The sequence below is a fragment of the Lynx rufus genome, unplaced genomic scaffold (assembly GCF_022079265.1).
Source record: "Lynx rufus isolate CCGP_SWC_20201006 ecotype Redwood Valley unplaced genomic scaffold, mLynRuf1.p SCAF_1, whole genome shotgun sequence".
Lineage (NCBI taxonomy): Eukaryota > Metazoa > Chordata > Mammalia > Carnivora > Felidae > Lynx > Lynx rufus.
This window is the reverse complement of record NW_025814823.1, coordinates 139,626,352-139,645,313: the sequence shown is the minus strand read 5'-3', so window position 1 is coordinate 139,645,313 and position 18,962 is coordinate 139,626,352. Positions and strand designations below refer to the sequence as shown.

The following is an 18,962-nucleotide window of genomic DNA, read 5'->3' as shown; positions in this document are numbered from 1 at the left end:
GTTCATTGCCCGTCTTTGTTGTTATTTTGTTGGGGCCATATTGCTTTTCCTACAGAAATATTTTCAGCTTTCTCAAGATAGTATGGGGTTTCTAATAAATATGAAAGTTATTAGTTATAGGAACGTTATATGTGCCAATTTGAATGGAAAATGTTTGCATAATTTCACTTACCCTCTGGTTTTCTCATGGCAAAGGACTTGTTGGTTTTAGAAGTCTAGAGTCTGACTACAGGAGGCTGTTTTCTTTGATTTTCTCTTTTTGTTTATAGCTCAAAAGAACAGCACTGACCTATCAGACATAGAGGATGTACACCAGCACAAGGTATAGTGCTGTTTAGCAGTAAACATTTTTATAGATTGCACACGCTGCCCATTTTATAGATTATCAGAGTGGAAAGAAAGATGGTTAAAGCATTCATCAGGAACAGTGACTTCACCTTGCTTTTAAGAAACTTTGGAATAGTTACGTGAGAATCAGTGTTCTGGGCTGTTAGTTCAGGAAGCAGTTGAGTAAAGGTAGCATATTTTGGCACACTGATGTGTCAATAGCCATTTCCTTTTTCCTCCTCTTCATGGAGCCATGGGGTTTATCATCCATGTCAAATTTCTTCTGGCCAGAGGTGTCAACCCATTCCTTCAAACTTTATACTGTGGGCCATTACTCTTCATTTGGGGCTTGGTTTGTGGTGACTGAGAGGAAGCAGTGTCCCTGTTTTTTTTTTGTTTTTTTTTTTTTTTTTTTTTTTTTTTATTTTTTTCAACGTTTATTTATTTTTGGGACAGAGAGAGACAGAGCATGAACGGGGGAGGGGCAGAGAGAGAGGGAGACACAGAATCGGAAACAGGCTCCAGGCTCTGAGCCATCAGCCCAGAGCCCGACGCGGGGCTCGAACTCACGGACCGCGAGATCGTGACCTGGCTGAAGTCGGACGCTTAACCGACTGCGCCACCCAGGCGCCCGCAGTGTCCCTGTTTTAATCTTAGCAGCCCACAACAGTTTTTTCATGCAGATTGGTTTGGGAGCCTATCTGCCTTCTTGGGTTTTGTTTTGTTTTGTTTGTTTTTTGGGGTTTTTTTGGTTGGTTCGTTGGTTGGTTTTTATTTTTATTTTTTTTATTTTGAGAGAGAAGGAGAGAATGCCAGCAGGGGAGATGGGCAGAGGAAGAGAGAATCTTAAGCAGTCTCCACACTCAGCATGGGGTCAACATGGGGCTCAGTCCCACAACCCTGGAATCATGACCTCAGCCGAAATCAGGAGTCTAATGCTCAACCGACTGAGCCACCCAGGCTGTCTTCTTGTTTTTAAATCCCTTCTTTTCCTGCCCTACCTATAGTCTGTCAGATACTAAATGAAAAAACTCTCAATTCTAGCTCTATCTGTATAACAATTGGGAGAGGAGAATATTTCTAAAGCATTCTCATTGGGTTATGTTTAAAGCCTATAAAAATTAAGTAGATTAAATTTTGAATTATGCCTAATAAGAGGAACAGTGCTGAATACTGGCAAAAACAAAATGTGAACCAAAAAATATGGATTAGTACACATAATGAGTCTTAATCTACTACATTTCCCTTTTTCTGTTAATCCTTTTTTGAAATACGACGTTGTATATATATGCCATCAGGTGCTGTGTTTAGATCAAATCATAAAATTGAATGGCATAATGATTTCATTTATCAACAATTCTGAGTTAATTGAATATAGAGCTACAGCGGAAAATTAAAGCTAACTATGTTTTCTTTCTTTAGAAACCAAAATTCAGTTCTAAAAATCTCATTGGGTTTGTTTGTGATGAAAATTCCAACAGACAGAAATCAGAAGATGTAAAAGTTGATAAAGGAAGCAAAGAAGGTTTATTTATAAATAAAGATGTATATGAACATTACCGAAGAGATTCCAAAGACACAAAATTTGGTAAATCCATGCATAAGCAATCAGCTCTTAACCAAATACACTCTATTAGAGGACTCAGAAAAGACAGTCTCCAGGATATCAAAGGTCCTAGCACAAATGTGTCTAAAGCCAGAGGAAGAAGAAACACATGGCATAAAAGAACTCAAGTGGATGATGCAAAACAAGAAAGCATTCCAAGAAAGACAGTCGCTGTTTCTTCTTCCAGAAGAATAAATAGATTGGTTACTGGTCAACAAGATATTCTCCAAGGCTTTGCTGACCTTCCAGAAAAGTCACATAAACTTTTTAGCCTAGCTCCGTCAAGCCTGAAAAATGGATTAGGTAATAGTATGGAGGCTTGTTCAGTTCTCAAAGAGACACATATCCACAGCCTGGATTTATCAGATAATCAGGAAACAAAATGCTTGGAATCCACTCATGGAGCTGAAGCTGTTTTTTTCTCAGGACTTTCCTTACAGAAAGAAATCAAGTTACCACTTGTTACTACACCTCAGCAGCCTGACACTCACCAAGAACAACAACACATTAGCCTTTCTCATGAAAATAGTAACTTGGGTCAAAAAGGTGAGAGCCTTAATGAGTGGGAAAATTCTTTCGCATCCTTTATAAAGGAAAATCTTAGTGATGATGATGATTGCTATATCTCTGAGAAGACTATAACACCTAAAAAAGTGGTATGTTCTACGGGTTGCAAAAACCACTATAATTGTGAAGAGAATATAACAAATAGAGAAGAAATGGATTTTCAACAGGTTTTCCCTTCTGAAGACCGTATTTCACAGGAAAATAAGTTAAAAGCTTGCAGTCTAACCATATTTCCACAACAGGAAGCTGTTGATTTTTCTGAGTCAGATAATACAATAGGTCCTGAACAACATGTTGCAAATTACGGACGATGCACATATGAAACTTCTTTTGATCATTCACATGGCAGTCCAGAGCTTTGTCCAGGAACATTTTCAACACAGGGAACTTCAAAGTTGACTAGTCATGTGGAGCTATTCAAAAGGCCTCAAGATCCTTTAATGGATCAAACAGATATGCATACTGTGGAAAAGGTAAATGAGGGAGAAGACGCTAAAAGGGATTACAACGATGAAAGTCAAAAACCAAGTTCTTCCAAAGGGCCTTTGTCTGCAGTTGTTAATTCTCATGTAATAGAAACAACTACAGTTGAAAAAAGGAAACAAGATATTACAGAGAACAAAACCATACATAATATAATTTTTTATTCTGCCGACAATATTAATAAGGAATTGACCAATGTCTCACAACTTAGACAAAAAGAAGAGAAAGAAATTTCTCATATACCAGGTATTAATAATATTTCTTGATTAGTACACATTTCCAATAGATTTACTTATTTGATAGAAATTTCTAACTGAATTCCACTCACCTTATGCCCAAACTGACCAGAATCAGGACATGTAGAGTATAATTTAGGGATACTATTAATTAAGTAATATTGTTGACTTGAAAATCAAACTATTATCATCAAAGATTGTTGATAAATTGATGTTTATAGAAGTTAATTATAGAAGTTTCTATAGCAGGAAATTGTTAGCTCATTTGATTTCAGTGGTTCACTGTATTCCTGTAAGTATTGTATCCAGCACACTTTGTTATATAAAGGTATACTTTTTTAAGAATTTATTTTTAAGTAATCTCTGTCCTCAACCTGGGGCTCAAACTCATAAATAACCCTGAGATCAAGAGTCACATACTCTATTGACTGAGCCAGCCAGGCACTCCTAAAAACATTTTTTAAGACTTTCATTCCCTTAAAACACACATACACACACACACACACACACACACACACACACACACACACACACCAGTCCAGGTTGGAACAGAAACTTGGAACAGTTATGTGACCAGACTCTTTTCTAATCATGTAGCTAGTAAAGAGAACTGTATGTTGCAAAATGTTTGGTTTTCAGGTGAGAAATTAACTAATATCAATGGAGATGAAAACTCTGTGAGAAACATTGAGAAAAAAGAAAAAACAGATTCTGAAATTCAAATGTCTACTGGTATCCAGAAACACAAAAAAGTCCGGAATTTGAGAAAAAGACAAAATTTTTTGAAAGCTACCTGCAGCCAAGGTTTGTATTTCTATACTTGTCTAGGTAAAAGTTGACATGATCAATCCCAGCAATCCACTCTACTTCAGGGAATTGCTAAACTTTCACATTTACGGTTGATTTTTTTTCTCATTCACTAGGTTATAAGATTACTTCAGCTATATTTATCAGATGGTTTTACTATAAAGTGCCACTTGAGAATCCATTAGTCTTCAGATACATTCTTGTCATATTTCTGCCTAAGACTTTTAACTTGAAATGTTAGAGGAGGTAAAATAAACAGACAGCAATGATATTGAGTGGGGGCAGCACATCTGAACTTTGCCAGATCACTTAACAGCTTCCAGAGAGCCCTTTCAACATAAGGGAAATTAAAGAGTAGCCACTGGTTTTCATTTTGTCAGATGAATGAACTGTGTGTGCTTGGCAATATAGACAAGCTAACTCTCTTTTGATGGTCCTTGGAGATAAGGCTGTGGTGAACAATAGGCTGGGCCAAGCCACTTCAGGTTAAATATTAAACACTGAAAAGTTCATTTGTCTATTGTTTCTTAAGAGGTAGGAAGGACACTGGATTAGGCATTCTCTTAGAACCTTGTCCCATTGTCCCTCTCTTGTGTAATCTAAAGACCTTCTTATACATCCCTCCTGTAGTGGGTTGAATAGTGGTCCTCCAAAACATGTCCATGTCTTAATCCCTGGAACCTGTGATATTATTTTATATAGAGGTGAATATTATCTTATTTAGAAAAAGAATCTCTGCAGATATAATTAAGGATCTTGAGCTTCCAGAGAGTAAAGAATAGATCCCATACAAAGTAACTGAAAGCTGAGTATTTAATAGCATTATACTTTATTAATAAATAATATTATTGGGGTGGCTGGATGGCTCAGTTGGTTAAGCCTCCGACTCCTGGTTACAGATCAGGTAACTCTTGATCTCATGGTTCATGGGTTCGAGACCTGTGTCGGGCTCTGCACTGACAGCACGAGCTTGCTTGGGATTTTCTCTCTCCCGTTCTCTTTGACCCTCCCCTACTCACTCTCAAAAAACCAATTCACAAACTAAAAATAAATCTTAATACCATGTATTCAATATTATATTTTTAATAATTATTAATATTTATTAATTTATTAATAAAGTATAATGCTATTAAAAAGTACTCAGTATTAACAACAGTTGACTTTATGAAGAAGTTTTTTGCAAGTTTAAATTGAGTCCTCTTTGTTTCCTTTCTAGTTTTTTTTTTCCAGATTTTAAAATTTTAGTTACATGGTGTAGAAATTTATGATGACAATAACTTTGAAGAATTTTAGAGTTTTTGCCCCAAAATGTTTATTATGTGCCTACCTCCTTTGCTATAACACAAAGAACAAGGTGAGAAGGTTTGGACCATTCACAGTAACAATGACTGGGAGAGATTTTTCAATTCAAACTTGAAAACTGCAGGTCTGCCATTTTGGGTATTTCATAATTTTAAAATACGTTCTCTATATATGTATATAAAATATTGAATATATATAATAGACATAAAATGTCTTTATTGTTCCAGTAAAGAATTCCTGAGTGCAAATTTCTTCTTCTTTTTTTTAATGTTTATTTTTGAGAGAGAGAGAGAGAACATGAGCAGGGGAGGGGCAGAGAGAGAGGGAGACACAGAATCTGAAGCAGGTTCCAGGTTCTGAGCTGTCAGCACAGAGTCCTACGCAGGGCTCGGAACCACGAATCTTGAGATCGTGACCTGCACCGAAGTCAGACACTTAACTGACTGAGCCACCCAGGCACCCCACTGAGCACAAATTTCTGAAGAGCTATATGATTTTGTCTGGACGTCAGTGGAAGATAGCCATGAGGCTGTTACTATTCCTGTGATTCATATAATCAAAGAATCCTCTTGCTGGCATTTAGGAAATGGAGCAGGGAGAGGGTCTTAAGGTTTAAAGCAGTGGTTTGCAAACCTTATCCTGCATCAAAATCACCTGAAAAGCTTATTAAAATACATATTGCTGGACTCTAGCCTCAAAACATCTGATTTATTAAGTGTGTTCTCTCTTGGTATATAACAAATTCACAAACTTAGTTTAAAACAACACACATTTTTCAACCTCATAGTTGCTGCAGGTCAGGAATTGGGTATGGCTTAAGCAGGTCTTCTGCTCAGTTTATTTTATAGGCTACAAGCAAGCCGTTGGCCAAGACAGGTCTCATCTGAAGTCTCAACAAGGGAAGGAGCCATTTTCAAGCTCATGTGGTGGTTGTCAGAATTCAGTTCCTTGAGGGTTGTGGCCAGTTTGTGGTCATCCTCAGTTTCTTCCTTCATGAGTTTTTCCAGCATGTCCTCTTGGTTCATCAAAACATGCAAGTTGAAGGTGATAGCGCAAATTTGCTAGCAAGACAGAAAATGTTAGTCTCTTGTAGCCTAATGAAGGGAATGAAATATACTCTTGATATTGAGGTCTTCTATTGGTTAGAAGCAAATTATTCAAGAGGAAGGGATTATCCAAGGCCATAAATACCAGGAGATGGGGATCATTAGAAGTTTTGTGTTTGTTTTGTTTTTAAGTTAATTTATTTTGAAAGAGAGCACATGCGCAGGCAGGGGAGGGGCAGAGAGGGAGAGAGGGAATCCCAAACAGGCTCAGTGTCTCAACCTTGAGATCACGACCTGAGCAGAAATCAAGAGTCTGACACTCAACCTGGCTGAGCCACCCAAGCTCCCCAGGAGTTATCTTAAAGTCTGCCCTCTACAGTAGGCTTTTGGAGTGGGCTGGAGAATTTGCATTTTGAACACATTTCCCAGGTCATACTGATAACTGCTAATCTGGGACTACATTTGAGAACTACTGGTATAATGAATATCCTTTCTGTTTCATCACTCTAAACCTCAACTTTGCCTTATGTCTCACTCTGAAGCTTCTCTGATACAATTGCTACAGAAAATAACCTCCAGTTACCTGGCTTGGGGATGGGGACCTTGGTAAGAGGAATGGTTGCCAGACACTACAGGATTAGGGAAGGGAACTTGGATTCCCAACTTTTCTATATATGGTTTTTTGTTTTTTGTTTTTTTTTCAGTCAATCTCTGCACTTCTAGCCCAGTTGCATGCACCCTGCCTTCCCTGGTACTTGATGTCCTCAAGCGCTGGGGTTCAGGTGGACTCTCTTTATAATTGTTTTTGCAGCCATTTGGGTTGAGTCATTTCCCCCAGTCTACCAAGTCAGTTAACTCTTCTCTGTCACTAATTTTCTGATTCCCAAAAAGTTGTTGACGCCTCTGTCCTCCATTGTTTCCTCTTCTTTTGTCCTTATATGGTATTTAAAAAAATCTTTTACCATCATTTTAACATGGTTTAGGGAAGAAATTAAGAAGGAAATATGGTTCTTTTGTTGTTGGTTTGTGTGTTTTCGCTCCAACTTAGGTCTTTCTAACTTGTGCAAAGAAAAGACTTTTAAAAATCTTTGGGGACACCTGCGTGAATCAGTCGGTTAAGTGTCTGACTCCTGACTTTGGCTCAGGTCATGATCTCATGGTTCTTGGGGTTAGAGCCCTGCATCAGGCTCTGCTCTGACAGTGCAAAGCCTGCTTGGGATTCTGTCTCCCTCCCTCTCTCTACCCCTCCCCTGCTCATGCACACACACACCCTCTTTCTCTCTCAAAAATAAATAAATATATTTTAAAATCTTTGGATAATGATATTGTACTACATGCTTTATGGAAGAAAAACCAGTCAATAGGCCATAATTCGGTTTTTGGCATCTTTTGTGATCAGAAACACACTCACTGAGATAGAGAATAGAGGAGTTTTATAAAATCACAATTTGTTTTAAGAAAAATGTTATCCATTATTACAGGACTACTGAGAATGAGAGGAGTGTAGAACTGTAGTAAGTTTATTTTAATCTTATGATTGAGTGACTAACTGTTAGAATGAATGCAAAGTAATGTGCTTAGATGCTCTACAATTTCTCCACAAGTTACATTTTAAAACAGTAATAGCAATGATGATATCGATGTATGTTTTGTATAGTGTACCCTACTTAGGATATTTTAAGGAAGTTGTTCTGTATTTTCTAAGCTCCTTTGTAATAATCAGCATTTGGCAGAAAAGAAGCCTCAGTTTTGCTTGGCAAATTTTCAGAAATGAAAACAGCTGGAATCAATAAGAGGCATGCCAGAAGGGAAAGCCGGCTTCGTTTGGCTGCCACAAGAGGAAATTTGTCTCTGGTGAAGGCTCTAATAGAATCCGGAGCAGATGTGAATGTAAAAGATAATGCAGGTTTGGATTCTTTAAATTTTAATTGTCTTTATCACTTGAACTCACTGAACTACACATTTCATCCCCCCTCCCAATTTTGATCCTGGCTGCTAACTTTGAGCTTTCTTTTTTATAATATATTATTTAGTTGAATAGTTAAATTTATCTTGGTTTTCTCTAGTTGCTAAAATAACCTCCTCTGAAGCAGTTTCTAACATACATATGGGAGCATTCAGAGGGAGTATACAGAATGGGGAGTAAGGGGAGCTTTATTTAGGCCTTTTCCTTAGAGGCCTTAATACTATTCTCTCACTTTGGAGAGAATGCCGATTTTTTCCCATTTCCCTGTCCCTTCTCTTTCTCCTCTCTTTACATAGTTCCTTTTGTCTCTCTTTGTTAATTTTAATTTATGCCTCCATTTTTAAATTGATCTTCTAACATTTTGCTCAAGCACAAACATCGTGTGAGGAATTAACAGAGGGAAAAACTCAGAGGTTGACTTCAAGAATCATATATCATTTTAAAGAGATAAGTGACAATGCAGTGATACAAATGAGAAAGTCAGACATGATCGTACTCTATTTTAATATCTGAGGTGAAAAAATTTAGTCCCATTATATTTTATGTTCTCTGAGTCTTTTCTTTCACCCTTGTATCAAGAAATACTTTTTCCCGAGATCAATTTGTTGACAAAAATGAAACACATTTTTTTAAGTTTATTTATTTATTTTGAGAGAGAGAGAGCTGGAGGGGCAGAGAGAGAGGGAGAATGAAAGGGAGAGAGAGAATTCCATGCAAGGGCTTGGATGTACGGCTCAAACAAATGTTGAAATCATGACCTGAGCCAAAACAAAGAGTCAGATGCTTAACTGACTGAGCCACCCAAGCGCCCCCCAAAATGAAACACATTTTAAGGTCATGGTTTTCAGTATAATTTCTTGTCTAATGCTTAGTGTATACATTTGAATCAATATAGATACTAATTACATTAGTGCAAATAAACTTAAGAATGGAGATATTACATGAATGTTGATTTTTACGCAGCAGCTTGTTTGGCTTTTTCTTTTTTCCTTTTTTTAGGTTGGACACCACTCCATGAGGCATCTAGTAAGGGATCTAATGATATAATTGTAGAGTTGTTAAAAGCTGGTGCTGATGTTAATTGTGAAAATCTAGGTGGGATTCTGCCCTTACATGATGCTGCCTCCAGCAGTCATTTAAAGGTACAGTGCACATCAGATTGCATTCCTATTACTTTTCCTTAGAAAAGTGAATGAAGAAAATGAAGATATTTTAAACTGAGCACTAAAGTGATTCCTTAAATGATTTTTAAAACTACTTAAAATTATAAATGAAAATAAGATATTGTGTATAGATTGGAAAAATCATATTTCCTAATGAATCATTTTTACATTGTCTCTGTTCATAGAATTCACATGAGTCAGAATAAAATGAAAGGGCTCAGGGTAAACACAGGCTATAAATTTAATACATTTCATGTTTAGTTGTTGTAAATGATCGGCTCTTGTGCATAAGAGCCTAGTTGTAGTGATGATATATGTTGACAGACTTTAACTCAAAATTTCTCAGTGGGTTTGAGGTTTCAAAAAAATGGGTACAAATGAATGTTGCTTGTTCCTGAGGATTTGTTGTGTATTTTTCTCCTTTGTTTCTCTTAATCAGACAGCCATCACAAGAAAAAATTACTAAGGTAATTACTTCAGTAACACTGAATCTCACATCTATACCTTAAAATTCCTAAGATTTTTAGACTCATCTTTGTTTGACAAATCTGAGAAGACTTCTGTTGTTATCAATAGGCAGTACAGGTTTCAGGAAAAATGTCTCATTTGGAAAACAGTTAAGGAAACCACTATGAATAACAGTATTAAAACCAAGGTTCATGTAAAAAATACCTTGAACGTCTCACTAACATCAATTTATCTGTCCCTAGATATTTTTAAGAGCCTGATGATTTTTTTGTTAATTTCATGAAAGCATATTCCCACTTTATTCAGTTTAAAGGTAGTCATGTGAAGGAATACTATGGAATTTATGATTTGCAGAGATAAGAGATATAAACTAATGATGAAGAATAATACCAGATGGGTGGGCTAATGTCCAGAGTGGCTTCTTTTGACCAAAGAAGCCCTTTGGTCTCTAAGATAAAGTCTCAAGGTTATGTAGTCATGAAATGGAAGAAAGGAAGCAGGAAGAGTCATTAGATCAACGAACTTACTGGTTATATGTACAGGAAAAGGCCACTTAAAGTGAAACCACTTAAATAAGGGCCAAATTTTCATAGTAGGAAAATCAGGATTTTAGACATTATCCTGAAAAATAGAATATAAAACAAAGAAAATAAGGAGGTCCCCAGTACCACCCCTATATTTTAGAATTTATTAGAAGGACTTCTAGAGCTCAGCATTCAGTGGTGCTCATAGCTAAGATTTCGTACAGCATTGTTGTAAGGATATGCAGCAGACTGGACGTAGCTCATGGGCCGTAGTTTGCTATTGCTCGACCTTATGTTAAGGCAGTATAGACAAAGTTTGCATTTAGACTAACCTTCCACATCAGTACTGCCTTTATTTTAAAGAGAAATGTTCTATTTGAAAGAAGGAGGTGGTATTTTTAAAGATATTTTAATTTCTTTGACTCTGGTATATTGCCAGAATCTTTCCTCACATCTTCCTTCATTTTCCCTCTGTGTGGCAGTTCTTTGATCAGTGGCTCATTTTATTTCTAATTTCCTCCCCTTTGTCCCTATTTCTTTATCTTTAGATAGAATATTGATAAATTAGAAAGATTAAAAAGAGAGCAGGGGAGGTAAATATATGGTATTAGAGACCTAATCAGTATCAATTCTATATCCTATAAAGCTAATTCTTATATTTTATTTTTTTTATTCTTGCATTACTGCATGAAAAGTTACTCAACAGCCTATTTTTTCCAACTTTTAAATTCTTTTTAAATCTTCATTTCTGCTTTAAGTTATTTTCCAAAATGGTCCTGTATTTCACCTTGTAAAATGAAGAGGAAAAGGAGAGTGAGAGAAAAAGATACAAAGTGGGTGAGGATGGACATTCATTTTCGTACCAGAAAAATTGGGAGGGACAAGATATGCCCTCCCCTCTTAACAACTACAAAGTGAAAAAATATATAAAATGGCAGTTTTGAGACATTGTACAACATGCAGCACAGGACATTCTTCTTCTTTAGAGAAGGGAAGCAAATCCTATGGTTGCCCTACCATATGGACTAGGTGTCTCCAGGCAGAAACATAGGAAGAGAGAAAACAAACAGCACTATGGTCTCAAGTTCAGAAGATAGAATTTGGAGTTTAAAAGTCTCCAACAGCTAGAATTTATGGGGCAAAATACCAGAGAGAAAGGATCTGCACAGAGAACTTTCCAGAAATTTGAAGGAAACCACCTTGATTCTTGGCTGATCTACAAATATGTTTAAGAAAACCATGTAAGGTTAGGCAAAGAGGTAGCAGGAAGGATTGTCAGAATCATCGCTGGAGCTTACAGGGGGCTGAGTAGTTTATGTTTGCACCAGCCAGAGTGGTAGGAACTCATAAAACATGGAAACATCAAATAGGTATTTCTTGCATAGTTGAGTCAAATTAGTCCTTTCTCTGGATTCACCTTAAAATTTAAAAGAAAATATGGGGCACCTGGGTAGCTCGATCAGTTAAGCGTCTGACTTCAGCTCAGGTCATGATTTCACAGTTCATGGGTTTGAGCCCTGGGTCGGGCTCTGCTGACAACTCAGAGCCTGGAGCCTGCCTCAGATTATGTGTCTCGTGCTTTCTCTGCCCCTCTCCTGCCCATGCTTGGTCCTTCTCTGTCTTTCAAAAATAAATAAATGTAAATTTTTTCTAATGTTTTAAAGAAAGTATCAAAAAGATCCTACTGATTCCAATAACCTCAATGTATCCCAGAACAAAGCCTAACAACATCTAAAGGAATACAGTAAAATTCAGCATTCAGCAGTATAAAAATCACAATGTCTATCAACCAGTTCAAAAAAAATTGTTTAAATAAAAGAGTATAAAATATTACCTATAAGCAGGCATAAAAATGATCATGCAAAACAGACCCAGAAATGACATAGATAATAAAATTAGCAGAAATGGATGTTAAACAAATATTATAATTACATACTGTACGTGGTAGGCGGAATTCTAAGATGGTCCTGAAAATTCTCACTTACTGACCTATATACATTGTGTATAATCCCCTCCCTTTGAGTGTGAGTGGGCCCAACCTAATGAGGTAAATCCTTTAAAAGAAGGAAAGCATCAAAGCGAACCATATGGCAAGGATCTGCAGCTAGCTTTTAGAAGCTGAGAGCAGTCCCTAATCCACAGCCAAGAAGAATACAGGAAGCTTAGTCATAAACTTTCAAGGAAGTGAATTATGCCAAAAAACTAGTGAGCTTGGAAAAGGACCCTAAACCTTAGGTGACTATCACAGTCTATGCTGACACTTTGATTTCAACATGGTGAAGAATCTGAGCAGACAACCCAGCCATACCACGCTCAGATTTCTGACCTACAGAACTGTGAGATTATAAATTTGTATTATTGTAAGCTATCAGATTTGTAGTAATTTGTTATGCAGTAATAGGAAACTAATACACTCTGTTATGTTTAAGACGGTGGAAAAAAACAGAAACAGGATGAGAATAGAAATGGAAGGTGTAAATAAGACTCAGACTATGAGAGATGAAAATAAAACATGTGAAATGAAACATTCACCAAATGGCTTGGTTAACAGCATATAAATACTAAAAAGTAAGTGCGTTGGATTTGAAGATAAAACATTAGAAATTATACAGAATAAAGGAAGAAGAAAGACTGAAAAAACAAAAACAAAATAAGAAAACGTCAGTGACCTGTAGGGCAATATCAAGTTATATTATACATATCTATATCTATATCTATCTATATAGATATATCTGTATAGATATAGATATATGTATACCTATATATCTATAGACATATACTCCCAGATATATGTCTGTCTGTCTATCTATCTATTTATCTATCTATCTATATGCAAGCTTAATCCTAAAGGAGGGGGCTGCTCAGAAAAAAATATTTGGACAATAAAGACCAAACTATCCAAATGTGATGAAAACAGTAAATCCACAGAACCAAAAATCTTACCAACTTGCCAGTAAAGGAAAAATGAAGAAAACTGTACCAACATATACCATAATAAGATTGCTGAGAACCAGTGAAAAAGGGAGAAACAGAAAGTTTGGGAAAAAAACATGTATATAGGAACAAATAGAATGGTAGCCAACCTCTCATCAGAAATTTTACAAGCCACTAGATAAAGGAGCAACATCTTTAAAAAGTACTGCAAGGGGTAATGAACTTGTTAACCTAGAATTCTGTACTCAGCAAAAAATCTTTCAAAAGTAAAGGTGATGTTGGCAAAGATGTGGAAAAATTGGACCTCTCATACATTGCGGGTGGTAATGTAAAATGGTGATGCTGCTATAGAAAACAGTCTGGCAGTTCCTTCAAAAAGCTAAACCAAGTTGCCATATAATGTAGCAAATCACTCCCAGGTGTATAGCCTAGGAAACTGAAAACATATGTTCACACAGAAATTTGTATATGAATGTCCATAGCACTATTTTCCAAATAACCAAAAAGTAGAAACAACCCAAATGTCCATCAGTGGATGAGTGTATAAACAAAATGTGGTATACATCAATAAGATATTATTAAGCCATAAAAAAAGAAGTACTGATACATGCTACCACATGGATGAACCTGAAAACATTATGCTAAATGAAAGAAGATGGATACAAAAGGCCACATACTATTTTATTAATATGAAATGTCCACAATAAGCAAATCCATACAGGCAGAGAGTAGATTAGTGATTCCCAGGGGCTATGAAGAAGAGGAAATGAGGAAAAAAGATACACCATGAAAACAATAATCAAAAGAATGAGTGACTCTGGAAGCTTAAGACAAAGTAGATTTCAGAGCAAGGAATATTGTCAGGGATAAAGAGGGACATTGCATAAGTATAAGGGGAATATTTGACCAAGAAGGCATAGCAGTTCTGAAAGTGGGTGCACACAGTAATGAGTTTCAAAATAAATGAAGTAAAAGCAGAATTGAAATGGGAAATAGGGGCACCTGGGTGGTTCAGTTGGTTGAGCATCCAACTTCGGCTCAGATCATGATCTCACGGTTCGTGAGTTCGAGCCCTGCATCGGACTCTGAGCTGACAGCTCAGAGATGGAACCTGCTTCAGATTCTGTGTCTCCTCTCTCAGTCCCTCCCTCTCTGCCTCTCTCCCTCTCTCCCTCTCTCTCTCTCTTTCTCTCTCATATATAAATTTTTTAAAAAAGAAATGGGAAATCCACTATCATAGCTGGCAATTGCAATTCTTCTCTTAGGAAATTCTTCTCTTATACAAATACACACCAAGAGACACACTTCTTTTTTGCCTCACCCAAATTGATGAGGTGATCTGCAAGATTGAAGGGCTGGGAGAGGCTGGGGACACAGCAGCAAAGGCTTAGAACTCACCAGCTTCTGTGATGCTGCTAACTGCTCCACAGTTGTTCCAACTAACCAGTTTGTGGACTCCAGGAAGCCTACCTACAGGTTGTTGGAGATGCCTCACCTGTAGAACTCCCCACGTAGCTCCTTGGATCTCCCTAATGCTCTGCACACCTCACCCACGTACTCCTTCTACTACCCTACTCTGTGGCCAGCTCTCTCTGTGCACTCTCGTGGGCAGCAAAAGTAAGCCTTTGCAGACTTGCTAGTAATCCAACACAGAAAGTTCAATTCTGTAGGATTTCAGGGAACATTTTAGAGAACCCCCCTTGGAAAAACAAACAAAAGCCAATTGGCCTGGCTTCATGGAATCAATAGAAGGCATACAGTTTTAAGAACTCCCCTCAAGAGAAAACAAGAAATGTGCAGCAAATACATCTATAGAAAAAAATCTAAGAAAGCCTCAGAATCCTGAGATGGACTGACTGGTGAAGATGCCTCTTTCAAAGCTGGTTATTCGGAAGATTAGAGGATGTGACTGTCTCTTCAGATGTGAAAATAGCAATGCAAGACTTCAAGGAACGTTAACAAATCAGGAAAACATGGCTCCAAGAAGGGAACACAATAATTTTCCAGTAACTGACCCCAAAGAAATGGAAATCTATGAATTGTCTGGCAAAGAACTTAAAATAATGGTTTTAAAGAAGCCCAGCAGTCTACAAGACAACTCAGTAAAATTGGGAAAGTAATAACATGAACAAAACTAGAGGTCCAACAGAGAGACAGAAATCTTAAAAAAGAACCTTTTGTTTACATAAAGATATATACTCAAATGTTCACAGTGGCTTTATTCATAATAGCCAGAAACTGGAAAGAACCCAAATGTCTCCCAACTGATAAATAAATAGATGGATACACAGATACATCATTAAAAGGAACAAACTATTTTTTCTTAGAAACATCTTTACTACAAGTGTCCTTCAATACCACATACATTGCAAATGATATGTGATTTCCATTCCCTGAAGTAACACTCTTCTCATCATACCTAGCAAGTAGCATTCTTTTTTTTTTTTTTTAATTTTTTTTTCAACGTTTATTTATTTTTGGGACAGAGAGAGACAGAGCATGAATGGGGGAGGGGCAGAGAGAGAGGGAGACACAGAATCGGAAACAGGCTCCAGGCTCTGAGCCGTCAGGCCAGAGCCCGACGCGGGGCTCGAACTCACGGACCGCGAGATCGTGACCTGGCTGAAGTCGGACGCTTAACCGACTGCGCCACCCAGGCGCCCTGCAAGTAGCATTCTTAGAAACATCTTCATTACAGGCGTTCCTGAACACGTCTGTCTGCGTGGCAGAATAGGTGTAACTTCCATTCATTGTTATAACACTGTTCCCATACCAGCTAGCAAGTAGCCAGATGAAACCATCGATACAGCAATATGGATGAATCTCAGAAACATCATGCTAACTTAAGCCACACACAAAAAAGACTGTATACTGTATGATTCCATTCATATGAAATACTACAAAAGGCAAAATTTATAGTGATTGAACCAGATTGCTGAGTGCCAAGGGCCAAAGGGAGGTGGGAAAAGATTGACTGCAGAGAGCCATAATAAATTTTTTTATGATGATGGAATGTTTCTAAGTCATGGTTGTCATCGTGATTACCCTAGTAAAGCGGATTAAAAAAAAAAAAAAGTTAAGCAAGGGGCCTACTTCTTGGTCACCTAATTTTTGTCAAGCTCTTTGCTCCTCAGGTCCACCCTATCTTATTGCCTGGAGCTCTCTGTTAGCCATTCCTGTTTAGTGCCTTGTGGCCCTGTAGCTGTTCTTTTAGGCATTACTGAAAAATAGCTGTTCAGGGTCCCATTCCAATGAGCTGAGTTCTCTGTTTCCTCGGAACTAATATATTAAATGAATCCATGTTAATACATTAAAGGTCAAGGCCTGGGGCGCCTGGGTGGCGCAGTCGGTTAAGCGTCCGACTTCAGCCAGGTCACGATCTCGCGGTCCATGAGTTCGAGCCCCGCGTCGGGCTCTGGGCTGATGGCTCAGAGCCTGGAGCCTGTTTCCGATTCTGTGTCTCCCTCTCTTTCTGCCCCTCCCCCGTTCATGCTCTGTCTCTCTCTGTCCCAAAAATAAATAAACGCTGAAAAAAAAAAAAATTAAAAAAAAAAATAAAAAAATAAAGGTCAAGGCCTTAGAGGAAGGCCTCATCCTAACACACAGAAGAGTCATTATTTATATGGCATAATTTTTAACTCTAGAAAAGCTTCCTTTGTTAAAAAACAAAACAAAACAAGCTTCCTCTCTCCCCCATATAGTAGTGGAAAGAGGGTATAAGGAATCTGTATTTTTAAGTAATTCCACAGGTGACTTTACTGATCACTCAGGCTTAGAAACTACTGGATTGAGGTACTGCTCACCCCTTCTTGTAAAAACAAAACAAAATGCCTTTACTCAGACGGGACTGCTTTCATTAAAGACCCACTAGTATAAGATATTTGACAAGGGCTCACATTTAGTTCTCAAAGGTGATAAAAATGAGGTTCAAATGGTAAATAAACTTCTTCAAGGACAGTTAGTAAGTAGCAGGAGTGAGTTCTATATGCTTGACTTGAAAACAAATGTGTTTTCTTTTATGCTATGCTAACCCTGGGCTGATGGAACAAATGAGGGGCTGTCCTTGTCATCTTCACTGGCCCATCTGCTCCTAAGTATCTCTGCTTCTCCATACCTGGACATAAGGAGAAAGAGAAAAGCCACTGACACATAGTATGTCTCTATTTTTAACAAAATCCTGGCCATCTTTTCTTGATCAGGTTTTTCAATGATTTGAATTGCTTTCCTCACTCAGATGGACTCATTGGCTATTGCTCACTAACTGAGTTATACTATAAACTAATTAGTAACATCTTTAACTTTGGTCATTCACTAATTTCTAATATGCAACAACTTTGAGTTATTCAACTTTATATTCTAATATAAATGACTTTGTAAACTTACAAATTCATTTATATTAGAAATCACCCTCCACCCGATGTCACAAGCTCTTGACCTCAGTTTCCTCTTCCTTAAAATGATGGGGTTGGAGTAGATTCTAAATTGCCTTTTACCTTTAACATATAAGTTATTTAGGATGCATAATAGGTGTGCATAGACATTATTAGGAGGGTTATGGATTCTCATCCTAGCTCATAAAATTTCTTAAACAAGTAACATACCTAAAATATTGTAATGCAGGTTGGAGGAAGACAAAGAGCTCTGTTAAAGAGACAGTAAATCTTGCACCTCATTTTACCTATATTTGCTTCTTAACTGCCCTGAAGGCTGCATATCTGGTACTTTCACGTCATCATGTTTGGTTCTCCTGTGAGGACAGATCAGGCCAAATCAGTGGATCAGTTTACAGTTGTCATATCAAATTTAATCAAAAATTTTCTTGACCAGAGTTTGCCAACTTTTTTGATAGCTTTTTATACTTTGATAACTTTTAATGGTGGTGTCTTAAAACGAAAGCAGAAAGGTGTCTATAGAGATAACCTTGGGAAAATATCTTCTAGGCAGCTGAGATTCTACTACAACATGGAGCAAACCCAAATCAAAAGAATCAAAAGCAGAATACTGCTTTGGATGAAGCAGATGATGAAGAAACGAAAAAGCTGCTGAAATCTTATGATGCTGTTGAGACTGATAATAGAGATGAAAGTAATGCTACAGTCACTGGTATGTGTGGAAGTATTGCCTGCTCTTTTATACAAGTGTATGCCTCTGCTTAGAAAAATAAAATCTTCAGATTTGTAGTGTAAATTGTTTCATGACTGGGGTAGATGTTTTATATGTTTATTAAACTCTTGAAAAGCATTATTTTTAGAAATTAGCATTTCCACATTTGGTTTAATTTATATACCATATGATCCTGTTGGTTTGGAATTATGTGTTGAAATGGAGCCCATATTATTCATTAAACCATTATTAATCTCTAACATTGGGTCTGAGATAGAGATGTAATTGAATCCACACAGATTGGCTTACTCGTAGAGGGGCTGGAAAAGGTTGACATTATACTCAGTCTTTGGAAGTAAGATTCCATTACTTCAAAATTTGTAATGGTACATGTGAAAGTTGGACTGATGCCAACTTTTCAAGAATCTCA

The 18,962-nt window shown here is 37.2% G+C and overlaps 1 protein-coding gene across 1 annotated transcript in view; it reads left to right on the top strand.

Annotated features, from left to right (window-relative positions):
• The window catches only part of ANKRD31 (ankyrin repeat domain 31), a 138,123-nt gene that overhangs the window by 74,487 nt on the left and 44,674 nt on the right, over positions 1-18,962 (top strand). The window contains exons 13-18 of the mRNA XM_047087997.1: positions 270-322; positions 1,750-3,229; positions 3,859-4,023; positions 8,143-8,280; positions 9,340-9,482; positions 18,370-18,532. Coding sequence (XP_046943953.1) covers positions 270-322; positions 1,750-3,229; positions 3,859-4,023; positions 8,143-8,280; positions 9,340-9,482; positions 18,370-18,532 — 2,142 coding nt within the window. The remainder of the gene's footprint in view (positions 1-269; positions 323-1,749; positions 3,230-3,858; positions 4,024-8,142; positions 8,281-9,339; positions 9,483-18,369; positions 18,533-18,962) is intronic.